Source organism: Nyctereutes procyonoides, unplaced genomic scaffold (genome assembly GCF_905146905.1).
Source record: "Nyctereutes procyonoides isolate TBG_1078 unplaced genomic scaffold, NYPRO_anot_genome, whole genome shotgun sequence".
NCBI lineage: Eukaryota > Metazoa > Chordata > Mammalia > Carnivora > Canidae > Nyctereutes > Nyctereutes procyonoides.
Window position 1 is genome coordinate 20313344 of NW_026575020.1, and position 15212 is coordinate 20328555.

The 15212-nt window shown below is 43.9% G+C and overlaps 1 protein-coding gene across 1 annotated transcript; it reads right to left on the reverse strand.

Moving 5' to 3' along the window:
• Positions 1-12344: 12344 nt before the first annotated feature.
• On the reverse strand, positions 12345-15159 carry ZNF830 (zinc finger protein 830). Its single transcript, XM_055323579.1, has one exon. The coding sequence runs from the start codon at positions 15118-15120 to the stop codon at positions 13996-13998; it is 1125 nt and encodes a 374-aa protein (XP_055179554.1). The 5' UTR covers positions 15121-15159; the 3' UTR covers positions 12345-13995.
• Positions 15160-15212: the final 53 nt, after the last annotated feature.

Here is a 15212-nt window from a genome sequence, read left to right on the forward strand (position 1 = left end):
ACCTTCTAGGATTGTGTGTGACAGTTAAATGATGTGACTGATACTAACTTGCAAACTGCTTGGCTGGCACTTGGAGGTATTTCAGCAAATGTTCATTCCCTTCTACTCCCCATCCTGGATACATTCATACCCCTGCAGAGTTGAATCAATCACGCAATTATTTTTTTTTAAAGATTTTATTTATTTATTTGACAGAGAGAGAAAGAGATCACAAGCATGGGGAGCAGCAGGAGAGGGAGAATCAGCTCTAAGCTGAGCAGGAATCCCAATCTCCATCCTAGGACCCTGGGATCATGACCTGAGCCGAAGGCAGACCCTTAACCAACTGAGCCACTCAGGCACCCCTCAATCAGGCAATTATTGAATGCCTACTCTCTGTGAGGCACTATTCCAGGAAGTGGAATACAGTAATGAAACAGACACAAATCTCTCCTCAAGGGGATCCCTGGGTGGCTTAGCGGTTTAGCACCTGCCTTGGACCCAGGGCATGATCCTGGGTTCCCAGGATCGAGTCCCACATCAGGCTCCCTGCACAGAGCCTGTTTCTCCCTCTGCCTGTGTCTCTGCCTTTCTTTCTCTCTGTGTCTCTCTTGAATAAATAAATAAAATCTTTAAAAAAACAAAAACAAATCTCTCCTCAAGGAGCTCAGAGGTTAGTGTGGGAGATAGATAATAAACCGTAAATAAAATGCATAGTATGTACACTGATGATGAGTGCTGTGGAGAAAAAATGCAGAGGAGGAGGATAGGAGGTGCCAGGCAGGGTGGAGGTGGGGAGTTGCGGTTTTAAACACTGTGTTCAGGAAGGCCTCTGCCACGAAATGACAATAAAGACAACAGAATGAGAGCTGCATGGTGTTCTAGGGTACGGGGAACAGCAAGTAAGGGCCCAGAGGCCAGGCTAAGTCATGTAATGAGATCAGCAAGGAGATGGCTGTGCTTACAGCAGCAGGAGTTAAGGTTGTGAAGAACTGGAGCCCAGGTCAGCAGGGGATCTGGAGGCAGACCCTAGAGCGCCTTGTAAACACATTAGAATTGTTGCCATTTGTGGCAGGTAAATAGGAAGCTGGTGGATTGTATTGAGCAGAGAAGTAACACGATCTGACTTAAGTTTTAACAGGATTGCCATCAGTCTGGCTGCTGTGCAGAGAAACTGGGAGGCAGTCAGTTGGCTACTGTAAAAATATAGGGGAAAATGAGGGCAGCTTGGGTGATAAACAGTGAAAGAGTAACTAAGTATTCATGTAAATATTTGTAAGTGCATTTTTCGAGGGCATGCTTTAATTGAAGTCTTTTTTTTTTTTTAAGATTTTATTTATTTTAGAGAGAGAGCAAGCACATGAGCAGGGGGAGTGCAGAGGGAGAGAGTCCCAGGCAGTCTCCGTGCTGAGCGCGGAGCCTGTCACAGGTCCTAATCACAGGACCCTTGAGATCCTGACTTGAGCCACAATCAGGAGTCAGACACTTACTTCCTCAAGTGGATGGCAAAACTACCTAACTTGTCATTCTAAGCATAAAGCCCTCAGAACAGAGCTGGGCATACAGCAATTCCATGATTCAAACCAACAATGACCTTGGTGGCAAATACACAGGATACCCACTACCTATTCCTAGTTACTCGAAGTCCTATGATTAAGTCCTCCTCTCAGACCTTGATGCTACCTAATCCTCCAGGGCACTGATTCTGCTGTGAGCTCTCAGAGCTTCTGCCACCCGCTGTAAGACTGTAGCATCCCTGACTTCCAATTTAAGCTCCTGAGGATTGTTAAGAAGAAAAAAAACCAGAGGGAAATGGGTAGATTCTGTTCACTTTTCATGCTGCTCATCACTGTGAAAGCTTGGCAGCCACAGGCAGGAATAGGGAAAAGGCTTCACACCTTCCTGGAGACAGTGTGGGGCACTCGTGAGGCTAGTTTGCACTCAGTGGATTCCCTTTTTAATAAGCTCTGGTCTATGAATCACATAAATCTCAGCACTGAGAGCCAATTTTACGGTTTGGTTTGCTTAATAGTCACACAATTAAAATAAGTTGTAAAAAACGGTGATGGTGTTTGCCAGGATAAATATTTAAAAGGGAACAGCTGTAGGAAGATGTAATATTTCAAATCAGCTCATGGCTCTTTATTTTCAATAAAGGCGATGCATGTAGGTTCCTAAGCAGTGGGATTTCTTGGCCTCTCCTTGGAATATCTTTGTGCTGCAGCTGCCAGGTTGAGAGAGGACAAAGAGGAGAGGTGTCAGCTGTACCTCTGGGAATAGCTGATCCATGACCCAGAGGCAGGGGCAGGGCTTGGGACCCTCAACCCAGGGATTGAGCTCACAGATACCAAGTGAGGGAGACTCAAAGTTGCTACCATCTTCCCTAAGCTTCTGGGTTGTGTTTTCTAGTTATAAGTCCTGGTGGTCAGGTCTTTTAGGTGGCAAGTTAATAATTTTCAAAGGGGAAATTTATTTTACAAAGAGATGAGCCTATTTGGGAAGCAAATTTAAGTTCTGTCTCCTCCACTGGACTCCAGGCTGGCAGAGAGGTAGTATTGATGCCAGTTGGTTTTCCAGCTTTGGTATGGCAGCAGAGGTTGAAAACCAGGTTGAATGCTTCCTTCCTCTCTTGTACCTCACATGCCATTTCCTTTATGTCAGGAGAGCTCCTACCCTCTTCTCTCCTTCTCTGGGAGCTACCCCCCCCCCCCGCTTTTTTTTTTTTTTTTTTAAGATTTTATTTATTTGTTTGAGAGAGCGAATGAGCATGGGGAGGGACAGAGGCAGAGGGAGAAGTTGACTCTTGTTAAGCGACGAGCCTGGACATGGGGCTCCATCCCAGGACCCTGAGACCGTGACCTGAGCCAAAGGCAGATGCCTAACTGACTAAGCCACCCAGGTGCCCATTCTCTGGGAGCTTCCGCTGTGCCCTCCTCTTGAATATTCTTGACTATGCAGCCACTGTGCTCTCCCTCTCCTGCCTTCAGCTTGTTTTGGCCTTGGTGATGGTAAAGGAAAAAACTCAGTGGTTTCCAATCATATTATAGATGGGGCTCTCTGAAAGCTAAACTTCGGACACCAGATGTGTGGGTTTTCAACACTTTCAATGAAAGTGTTTTGGTTAAGGGTGCAGTCCCACAAGACTGCCGCCTACCCCACTTCAGATGCCATTCCCTAGTCCAGGGTGTCTGTCACCTGTGCTTCTGACTGCCCAGCTCTAAATTAGAGCTTCCCAAAGCCCCCTCCTCGGGTTTGATAAATGTGGTAGAGCAGCTCACAGAACTCAGGAAAACACTTTATTTATTGGATTACTTGTTTGTTATAAAAAGATGTAACTCAGGAACAGACAGAAGAGATGCATAGGCGGAAGGTATGTGGGAAGGGGTGCAGAGCTTCCTTGCACTTTCTGGATATGGCACCCTCCCAGCACCTCCATGTTCCTGCTCACCAACATGTTCACCAACCGTGAAGCTTTCAAACCCCATCCTTTTTGGATTTTATAGAGGTTTCCTCATACAGACATAATTGGTCAAATCATTGGCCATTGGTGATTAAACTGAATCTGTAGCCCCCTCCCTTCCCAGAGGTGGGGAGGGGTGCTGAAAGTTCTAACCTTAATCCCAAAGTTGGTTCCCCTGGCAACCAGCACAAACCCTTAAGGGCTTCCTAGAAGGCACCTCATTAACATAAACTCTGAGGTGGTTGGGATTGTTTTGAGTAACAAAAGCCACCTTTAGGACTCTCACCTCTAGTCACTTAGGAAATTCCAAGGATTTTACCTTTTTATCTTTATTTATTTATTTTAAAAGATTTTATCTATTTATTTGAGAGCAAGCACGGGGGTGGGAGTGGGTATGGAGGGAAAGGAACAAGCGGACTCCAGGCTGAGTGTGGAGCCTGATGCAGGGCTCAATCCCACCACCCCAAGACTCAAGCTGAAACCAAGAGCTTAACTGACTTGTGCCACCTGTGGAGGCTGAGAAAAATTAAGGCCATCCCACCTAAAGTACTTGCATTAGCACAAGTACAGCCATTTTAGGCCCCTGTGAATAAGAGCTGAACTTTATGGGAAAAACTGCAGAATGTCCTCAATGTCCTTGGCAGGGAATCCCATATCAGAAAGACAACAGAGCCCACGCCCATGGTAGAAAGTCTCATATTAGAATGAGAACAGAGTTCAATGCCCTTGAAAGCCCCACATCAGAATGTAAACAGAACTTGGAGAAATTCTTCCACCCCTTCTGAAAATCCCCTAGACCAGCCTACTAAAAACCCAGCTGTAACCCACTTCGAGGTCCAAGTCCCTGCTCCGCTGTGTCGGGCACACTTGGACCCAAGCTCGAGCTTGCTAATAAACCCTCGTGCGCTTCCATCGGTGTCGGCTCCTTGGTGGTTTCTCGGATTTGCAATCTTGGGCACAACAGGAGCCCCTAGGAAATTCCAAGGATTTTACATCTCTTCCAGAAATGGGGACAAGGGGGATCCCTGGGTGGCTCAGCGTTTTAGCGCCTGCCTTTGACCCAGGGTGTGATCCTGGAGTCCCTGGATTGAGTCCCACATCAGGCTCCTGCATGGAGCCTGCTTCTCCCTCTGCCTGTGTCTCCGCCTCTCTCTCTCTCTCTAATGAATAAATAAATAAAATTAAAAAAAAAAAAAGAAATGGGGACAAAGGTAATATGTGTGTGTATTTAAGATTTTATTTATTTGAGAGAGCGTGAAAGAGAGATCACAGAGGGAGAGGGAGAAGCAGATTCCCCACTGAGCAGGGAGCCCAGTGACTTGATGCAGGGGTCAATCCCAGGACCCCAAGATCATGACTTGAGCCGAAGGCAGATGCTTAACTGACTGAGCCACCCAGGCACCCCAAAATACATATTATTATAAATTACAATACCGCAGTTATAGAGGTGGGGGGGTGGTTAGGGAGTACCCAGATAGCATAATACTACAGATGATAAGACTAAGGCTTGGGGAGCAAACCGATGCAATAGGTAACTGGTGAATGGGAAAAGTCAGACTACAGACTTTTGATTAGCTCTCTTTCTGCTGCCTCTATCAGTAGTTTAGTAAATAATTGGGTCCTGCTTAATTTCTTATACCATTTACAATACAACCAGCTTGTAGGTTTCTTGAATGGAAGGGTCTTGTCTTTAGTCACTGTCATTTATTCAATAATATTATTTGCTTGTACTAAAAACACTTACATGCATTGAATTCATTTAATCCTGTCAGTAATTCTAAGAGGTAGAAACTCTAACTCTACCTGTATTGGAGGAAACAAGGGTGAGGTAACTTACTCAAGGTCGAGTAAAGAGTGGGGGACCACACGGCCCAGTCTAATGATTGTCTCCCAGTTGCAGTGTCTGGGAACTGAAGTCATTCTTGCTCCCATCAGAGACCACTAAGTAATCTAATTGATTGCTGGTGAAATAGAGGAATGTGGGGGCACTGTGGACAGAGTCTGTTAACAAATTTCTGAAGAAAACACAGCTTTCAGCCCAGCCAAGGTCTCTGAACAGCACCAAGGTCCCTGAACATTGATTATAAACCTCCCTAATCTTAATTTTTGTTATTTTGGGGGATCCTCTTACACTTTCCACATTTCACTGTTAAATAATAGAATAGGGGACCAGGAATCAAGTTGCATCTAGTCTTATGGTAGCCGTTGCTGAATGACCTTGGACAAGTCATTCGATGGTGTCTATAAGAGCGTTTTACCTCTGGGGGGTGTTGAGCCTTGAAAACTGATGTGTAGCTCCTTCATTTCTGAGCATCAGTTTCCTCGTTTGTAAATGAAGATATTATGTTGTTTTGAGGATTAGCGGCAGAGTATGTCAAACCCTAGCACAGCGCCAGATACATGGTAGGAATCCAGTAAATGGTAGCTATTATTAATAATAACCTGACAATCTGGCTTGGTTGACACTCTCTTATAACCACATTTGGCAGAACAGCAAGCAAACAAACACACACACACACACACACACACACACACACACAATGAAAACAGCAATAACCACCACCATCAACCACCCAATCAGTGTGGTCCTCCCGAACTCCCCTAAAGGTGACCGCTGGCTCCCAAGTGCGCGAGAAGCTGGCCAAATGCTGTTAGCAAAATGGAAGTACAGCCAGATGGAACTCCTTTCCTCCTCTGAGAGACTGGGAGTGATTTCAATGAAGGATGGCTGAGTGCAGACTCACTCTGAAATAGCTTTGACTGCCAAGTGACAGGAGGAGGGAGCCAAATGAAATGATGGTGGCAGAGAAGAGGACGGAGGGCTGTGAGAGCAGCTGGGAAGCAATGTGTCCTTGCTGACTCTTTGATCTTGCTGCTAAGAATCACTTTATTCCTCCTCCTCTCCACTCCAGAGGCCTCTAGGCAATCAGGGCTGCCCACTTGCTCCCACTAACATATGGCCATCCCTTTTGTTTGTTTGGTGCCATGAGGAATTCTCATTAGCTGCTAAATATGGAGATGGCCCGTTGCACTCCAGAGGCTGTTATGGATACCTCCTTACCTGCAGAACAGGTAAGAGCTTCAGGTGCCAGAGAAAGGAGAGACCCAAGATAGGAAAAGATTTCTCAGCCCTTTAAGCTGCTGAACTGACTTTTGTTCTGGTTCCAACTTCCATGAGTTAGCTTGGTCTTTTTTACCAGTTTTCCAAGCAACTTCCTGTTGTGTGGATATTATTCATTCAGTAGTTAGTTATTGAGCTCTATTATTGCTTGGCATTATTTTAGGTAGTGGGCAAGACAAGCCCTCTGTCCTTGTGGAGTTTACATTCTGGTGGGGGAGAGACATAATTCATGTGCAAATAAACACTCTAATTCAAGATAGTGGTAAGTGTAATGAATTCACAGAATCATGTGACAGAGTGACAAGAGGTGGCAGGGGATGGCTGTTTATGTCATCTGAGAAAGAAACATTAGGGCTGAGAACCGAATGATGATTGGCATGCTGTTTGAGGTCAGGTTCTGAGAAGAGGGAACTGCAAGGTGAAGGTCTTAACATGGCATATCTAAGGAACAGAAAGTTAACCAGTGAGAGCTGGGATGTGGAGAATAAAGGGGAGAGGGTAGCAGATGGAGTTAGAAGACAGGTTGGGGGGGGGGGGATGGAGGGGAGGCTAAGGATCACATTCAACACACAAGGTGTTTCTGAGATTTCACTAAAAATGAAAACCAGTCTTGACTTACCATTCCTCTTGATAATTAAAGACATTTGGCCATGCCAACCCACTATTGAATGATGACAGTTGATTTCAACATAGAGCAGCTATGCTCTCCTGCCCTTTCCACCTCCCTTTAGTGGGATTTGTGGTCGGTTATTAGTTCATAAGTAGTAGACATTCAAACCAGCAAATGCTGAGCATCATGTGAGCTTAATAAGGGCCTGGATTTTTTTTTTTCTCCCAAGTGTAATGGAAGCATATGATGAACAGTTTTTAGTGACAGTGACTTGATCTAAATTTTTAAAAGATCACTCTTGTTGATAACTGATTGTGGCTAGGGTGTGTGTGAGGGAACAGGTAACACTAATGCAAGAGATGGTGGCTAGGACCAGTGGAGACAGAAAGTAGTAGACAGATTCTGGGCATATCATATTTTAGAGGGAGAGATGCCAGGACTCTGGCCAATGCATTAGATTTGGGGGAATAAAAGGGAATGAAGGATGACTCTTAGGAGAAGGGTCAAGGCTAGGGATATAAATTCAGAGTCATCAGTATATAGGTGATATTTAAACCCACAAGAATGGATGAGATCACTGAGAAAGGAACTATAGATAGGAAATAGAATGCAGAAAAAAATAGAAAATAGACTGCAGAGTTTTGGGATTTTCTTCCTGTTCAAATGTAAAGCTTCTCAAGTAATTCTTGATATTATACAAACTACTAGACTGTTAGTATTAAAAAGCAATAAAAAATTATCTATCTAGGGATGCCTGGGTGGCTCAGCGGTTAATTGTCTGCCTTTAGCTCAGGGCATGATCCCAGAGTCCCGGGATCAAGTCCATCAGCGGGCCCCTTTCATGGAGCCTGCTTCTCCCTCTGCCTAGGTCTCTGCCTCTCTCTCCATCTCTCATTAATAAGTAAATTAAAAAAAATTATCTAGCCACTATTCCTACCCATATACTTACTCAATTCCCCCTACACAAATATCCAGCCAAGTAGCCAGCCAATTAGTACATCATTAACAGGAAACATACTATTTCCATTAAGACCTTGATTCTATGTTCATTAGTAAGTGATTTTTCTTCCTATAAAAATTCTAGGTGGGTATCTATACCTCCAGAAAAGGAGTGTTGAGAGGGAAGGTGAGTACTGTTCATAATCACACCAAGATAAATGGGGACTATGCTGGGCAAATAATAAAAGCGGCAACACTTTAGCCATATATCTCCAGACAGTGAATTGGATGACTTTAAAAATGTTTAAAAGGTGAGATACCACTTGTCTCATGGCAAAATAAAAAATTTGGAGGTAAAAGAAATCTCAAGAAAATCACCTGCTCTACTTAACTCAATCACAAAGAGGAAATTAGGGGCTTTATGTTAGACTAAAATCAAGTTAGCATGTGGCAGGGAAAGACTAGGCCATCTTTCTCAACATATGATGGGCATATTGGGACGTAACCCTGCAGGAAGTCTCGGTAAATCCATTATAAGATGAAAACATCATAGCTTAGTCTAGCCTACCTTAAACGTGCTCTTGAACACTTACATTACCTACAGTTGGGCAACATCTAACTTAAAGCCTATTTCATAATAATAATAAAGTATTGAGGGGATCCCTGGGTGGCTCAGCGGTTTAGTGCCTGCCTTCAGCCCAGGGCGTGATCCTGGGGTCCTGGGATGGAGTCCTGCATCGGGCTCCCTGCATGGAGCCTGCTTCTCCCTCTGCCTGTGTCTCTGCCTCTCTCTCTCTCTCTCTCTCTCTCTCTCATGAATAAATAAAATCTTAAAAAAAAAGTGTTGAATATCCCATATAATCCATTGAATATTTCATTCAAAGAATAGTTGTGTGGCTACAGAATGGCTGTCAGTGTATCGATTGTTTTAACTTGTGATCACGTTGCTGACTAGGAGCTGTGGCTCATTGCTGCTGCCCAGCATTCCGAGAATGTCATACCGCTTACTACTAGCCCAGGAAAAGAGTCAAATTCAGAATTCAAAATTTGAAGTACAGTTTCTGCCGAATCTGTCACTTTCCCACCATTGTAAAGTCGAAAAAACGTGTGAAGTACAACCATAGTAAGTGGGGGACCATCTGTAGTAGACATACTTGTATTGCACTTGTTTATAAATCCTCTTCAGAGGCATGTGTCATTTGGCCTGTGAGGTATCATTGTTTGATAGTAGAGTGCAGTACGGTTTAGAGATGTGACTTGCCCAAGATCACTAACCATTAAAATGTAGAGTGGTTTATACTATATGTTGGCAAATTGAATATAAGTGAAAAAAAAAATCAAGTTGAAAAAAGAAAAAAACCCTGTTGTATCATATATACTCAATAAATGCTTATTAAAGAAAAAAAAGTAGAGTGGGAACTTGAACCTGTGTCATCTGTTTTCTCTTGCCGATTCCCCTGTTCTTAATAGCTCCAATCTGGTGATTGTTACTAGTAAAGGTTTTAGGCGTAAATTGATTTTTCTCCTGGAATTTTAATTCCGGAGCCTCTTACTTTGTTTCCTGGTGTGTAAAAAGTACTTATTACTTTCATCAATAAAGAAATACAAATACATCAATAAAGAAAGTACAAATGTGAAAGCATTTTGTAAGTTGTAAACCACTGAGCAAATTTACATTTGAAGGCTAGTTAGACTGGCATTTTTTTCCTCTCCAGTTAGGGGAACTACACTGAATTGGTAAGTGAATTGGTGAGAGAATTACCTTTGTTTCATTCACAGTAACTCTAACATATTGTTGGCTAAATGAGGGGGGTTCTCTAAAAAGAGAACAGTGACTGGAAGAAATCGTGGGACTAAGTCTTATAATTTGGGAACATTAGTGGATTCACAGTCTAATGCCAAAACCTATTTGACCCAGCTCAGAGAGGTATGAAGGAGTCTCCAATGTGTGGAGAATCAGGAGGGATCCACTAACCCTGGTAGCTTTTTACATTGATCAAAGATCCAACAAGGATTTCCTTCATTTTGTTCAGGGTCCCACCACTCATTCTCCCGGATACAGAGTATTGGGAACAGAGCTTTCTCTCTCTCCTAAAAGCCCAGTGCTGTTTATTTGTATAGTAACATATACCTGGCATTCCTTAAGCTTTCTGTGTTATAATGAACTCAACAACTTCAAGGATACTCAATTGTTAATTTATAGAAAACTCTCAACTACTTAGAGCATGGCATTCAAGACCTTACACAATGGTTCATAATCTACCTTTTTTTTTTTTTTTTTAAGATTTTATTTACTTGGGATCCCTGGGTGGCGCAGCGGTTTGGCGCCTGCCTTTGGCCCAGGGCGCGATCCTGGAGACCCGGGATCGAATCCCACGTCGGGCTCCCGGTGCATGGAGCCTGCTTCTCCCTCTGCCTGTGTCTCTGCCTCTCTCTCTCTCTCTCTCTCTGTGACTATCATAAATAAAATAAAAATATTTAAAAAAAAAAAAAAGATTTTATTTACTCATGAGAGACAGAGAGAGAGGTAGACACAGGCAGAGGGAGAAGCAGGCTCTATGCAGGAAGCACGATGCAGGACTCAATCCTGGGACCCTGGGATCACGCCCTGAGCCGAAGGCAGATGCTCAACTGCTGAGCCACCCAGGCATCCCATAATCTACCTAACAGTAACTTCCACTGTTATCAGGAAAGAACATTCCCCTCTAAATTGGTCTCCTCACTCCCTCCTGTGCATGTTTTATTTTTCCACCTGCACAACTTTCTTGTCTGTGCTGTCCTTTACTGTTAGTCACATATGGCTAGTACGTGAAATGCGGCCAGTCCAAACTGAGATGTGCTGTTAGATATACCCAGATTTCAGAAATCTAGAAACGGCAAAATGTAAAATATTTCGTTAATGACGTTTAAATATTGATTATAGGGACACCTGGGTGGCTCAGTGGTTGAGTGTCTGCCTTCAGCTCTGGTCATGATCCTGGAGTTCTGGTACTGAGTCCTGCATTGGGCTCCCCAGAGGGAGCCTGCTTCTCCCTCTGCCTATGTCTCTGCCTCTCTCTCTCTCTCTCATGAATAAATTAATAAAAATCTTAAAAAAATATTGATTATACATTCAAAAGTGACTATTTTGGATATATTAGATAAAATACATTAAAACTAATTTTTTAAAAAAGATTTTACTTATTCATGAGAGACACAGAGAAGCAGAGACATAGCCAGAGGGAGAAGCAGGCTCCATGCAGGAAGCCCGAAGTGGGACTCACTCCCGGAACTTCAGGATCACACCCTGAGCCAAAGGCAGATGCTCAACTGCTGAGCCACCCAGGCCTCCCAACATTAAAATTGATTTCATATTTCTTTTTACTTTTTCATGTGGCTTCTAGAAAATTGAAAATATATATGTGGCTTGCCCCGTATTTTTAAATGGGCGGTGCTCTGCTAGATCATCAGCCTAGCTTCTTAAGCCAATGTAGAACAGGGCCTACTATTCCTGTGTACTTTGTATTTCCTCACTCTAAAATAATAAAAGTGGGGACATCTGGGTGGCCCAGTGGTTGAGTGTCTGCCTTTGGCTCAGGGCATGATCCTGGTCCAAGGATCGAGTCCCACATTGGGCTCCTTTCGAAGACCCTGCTTCTCCCTCTGCCTATGTCTCGGCCTCTGTGTCTCATGAATAAACAAAATCTTTAAAATAAAACTGAAGGATGATAGAAAATTGTACTTGTGGGTTTATACACTGAAAGCAGGCTGTTATCAAATCAAAGCTATTACCAATCAGCTGACAGCTCAAGAAAAGACTTTCTGCCAAAGACAGTTAATTTGCTCAGTTAAGTGTTAGATAACTTTTTTAGGGACCCACACTAAAAACCCCCATGCCTGTGAATTTCATCTTTATCCCTCCTGTTTTTCTTCTACCTCTACTCACTAAAATATTAGCCTTTCCTGTGAAATTTTTCAACTTTGTTTACTCTCAGTCCGTAACTGTCTTGTTCACTTTACTTTTAAAATCTGTTTCCACGGGATCCCTGGGTGGCACAGTGGTTTGGCGCCTGCCTTTGGCCCAGGGCGCGATCCTGGAGACCCGGGATCGAGTCCCACGTCGGGCTCCCGGTGCATGGAGCCTGCTTCTCCCTCTGCCTGTGTCTCTGCCTCTCTCTCTCTCTCTCTGTGACTATCATAAATAAATAAAAATTAAAAAAAAAAAAATCTGTTTCCAAGTAGTCTCACAGCGTTTCCTATCCACATTCATTCCATTTTATATACTGCAACTAAAATCATCTTCCGTAATTATTTTTGCAAATATCATTTTTTGTTCAAAAACTTCTATTTTTCCTACACTGCTGACAGGAAGAATTCCTTCACCTAGCATCCAAGTGAGGCTTTTTCATACCTTAACTCTTGGTATTCTTCATAAAACCTGAGCTTTAAACTTTTTTTTTTAAAAGATTTTATTTATTTGACAGAGCACAAGCAGGGGGAGTGGGAGAAACAGGCTCCCCACTAAGCAGGGAGCCCGACGTGGGGCTTGATCCCAGGACCCCAGGATCATGACCTGAGCAGATGCTTAATCGACTGAGCCACCCTGGCCCCCAACAACTGAGCTTTAGAGCAACTAGATTTGGTTTATGTAAAACACTTAGAACCAATGTAAAGGCTATGTTTTAGTTATTATCATCATTACTACACACTTTCATTTGAGTATGCCATATGCATTTCTACCTCTGGAACACTGCTAATTCCTTTTTCACTTGAATACCTCTATTGCCAAAGGGAAAAGGAGTGATTTCAACAGTCCGTGAGTGACTGGAACAAGCTAATTGTTACTCCTTGAGAAAAAAACTTATCCTCCCTACAATGGACAGCAACTCTGAACCCTTATTTAACCATGAAATGTAATAAATTTAAGACTGGATGAAACCTAAATAAAAGGTGGTATTTCTTTTATACAATTGATGATAAACTTATGGAATGCGGTATTTAAAAAAACAAAGCGTGAAAACATATAGATGGGTTCTGGATTTAGGGCGACCTAAACAGGACCCTTCAACTTTGGCATATACTAGAACAACATGGGATGCTTTCAAAACTAATACAGATACCTGGGCCCCACTCCACAGAGTTACTGAATCTTTAATGGTAGGTTCTGGGCACACAAATTTTTTCAAAGCTCCGAGGTACTTCATAGGCACCTTTTCAAAAGCTTGGCAGGTGATCTTCATGTGCACCTACATCACATCCAAGAATCATTGGTTTAATCAAGAGAAATAATTGGGTTAAGGAGGTTTGGTCATCTATTTTCCCATGTTCTCGTAGTGCATGTTTTTGAAACAGAAACAATACTCAGAGAACTGATTTGCCCTGAATGACTTATAATGTTTATAAATAGTATTCTTGAAAGCAAAAAACAACCCCTCTTCCCCACCTTTCTACAAAACCCTCCTGCTGCAGGAAGTTGAGTTGATTTAGGGGATCAGAAAAGAAAAAAACACATATATCCCAAATGCCACACTTGGTTTTTATCTAAAAGCTTGTCTGTTAGCCTGGCTTCTATTTATTTATAAATTTCAAAACAGAATTACTTAAGTAAATATATATTTAACGAGGTACAGTATTTACAGCTTACAGATTTGACAACGCAAAATTACTCACTTAACGTGTGAAAAAAGTTGACATTTTAGTATACAATAGTCCAAAAATTTCAAAAACAACCTCACCTCGAAAATATTTTACACCAATTTTCAAAAGTGCTATCTTCACAGGCTCATTGTATGTCAACAACCCAGTTAGGTCACCAAATCTCCAAGCACGACGGAACCAGTAATCATACCCAGAAACAGCACTTTTCGTACCATTGTAGAGGGTGTGAAAATCTTGGGTCTTGAAACCCTATAACAAAGCCCCTTTTACCCTCCAATCCTGTGACAGCAGATCTTGTAGCTCTCCCTCATCATCGCTGTCAATATTCTCCTCTTCCTTTTTCTGCAGTTCCTTTATAGTCAGAACCTCTTTAAGCTTATTTTTTATTTCATCCTGGCGATTCCGAAGCTTTTCCACCCGACGGTAACATTCTATCTGCTCATCGATCTCCCCAATTTGCCGGTCCAACCGTCCCTCCTCATCCTCTTCAGCAACTATGGCTTCGGAAATGGTATTGACTTGTCTCATGGCCTTCTGAAATTCGTCCCACTCTTTGTCCATTTGATCCTTTGGGGCGTCAACCTTTCGTACCCTTGCATCTATCTCAGGGTCGTCAAAAAAGCCTTCTGGTAATGCTTCCGCTGTGTTTTCTCTCCTTTCCACTACTTTTTCGTGTATTTCTGCTTTTTCAATTGACCCTGAATGAGGAATTAAGGGGGCCTTGGGGGGATTTGTATCCGAGAAACCGCTTGGCAGCATACTACTTGCTGCCTCCCTCGGGGAGGAAAGCGAGTGGTCCTTGCCCTGTGCGTCGGGCGGCTGCTTGCTCGAGTCCCCTCCTTTCCCTCCTCCTCCCCCCTCCTCCTCCACCTCCTCCTCCTCCTCCTCCTCATCCTCATAATCAGGGAGTAAACCGAGTCCCGAAGCCTTACTGAGGGTCGCTCTGGTGGATTCCTTCCCTGCTTTGTCAAAGTTGGTGGGCAAAGCGGATGTGGAGGGTTGCACCTGAGGCGGCGGGGAGGCCTTGAGTCTTTTGGCATCTTGGCCATCGGCGTCCGGCACCTTCCTCTTGGCTGACTGAGGCGCTGCGCTGGAGGACGGTCCCTGGGTGGCTTCCCTCGCGCCTTTCAGCTCGGCCACTTTCTCCCGGTGCTGCTTTCCCAGAACGTGGGTCTGCCACAGGAGCTCGCTCTTCACCGGCGTATTACACAGGGCGCAACTCAGCTGCCCCAAACGGTTGTACTTCGCAAATGGAGATTCTATCCGTTTCCGGTTGGTGCTCAGACGCTGCTTCTCCTTCATCAACCGCCGCAGTTCGTCCTGATTCACAACTCGCTTCCCCGCGGGAGCGCGAGCGGAGGCGGAGGACGCCATCTTGGCGCCCCGACCCGAAGCGATCGCGGCTTCCGCGCGGGCGAGGCCTGGCGACGTCACTTCCGGTCCCGGCGAGGATTGGCTGAGGCTCC

What these genes read in the sequence shown, in the direction of transcription:
- ZNF830 (XM_055323579.1), bottom strand. Translation starts at nt 15,120, where the DNA reads ATGGCGTCCTCCGCCTCCGCTCGCGCTCCCGCGGGGAAGCGAGTTGTG.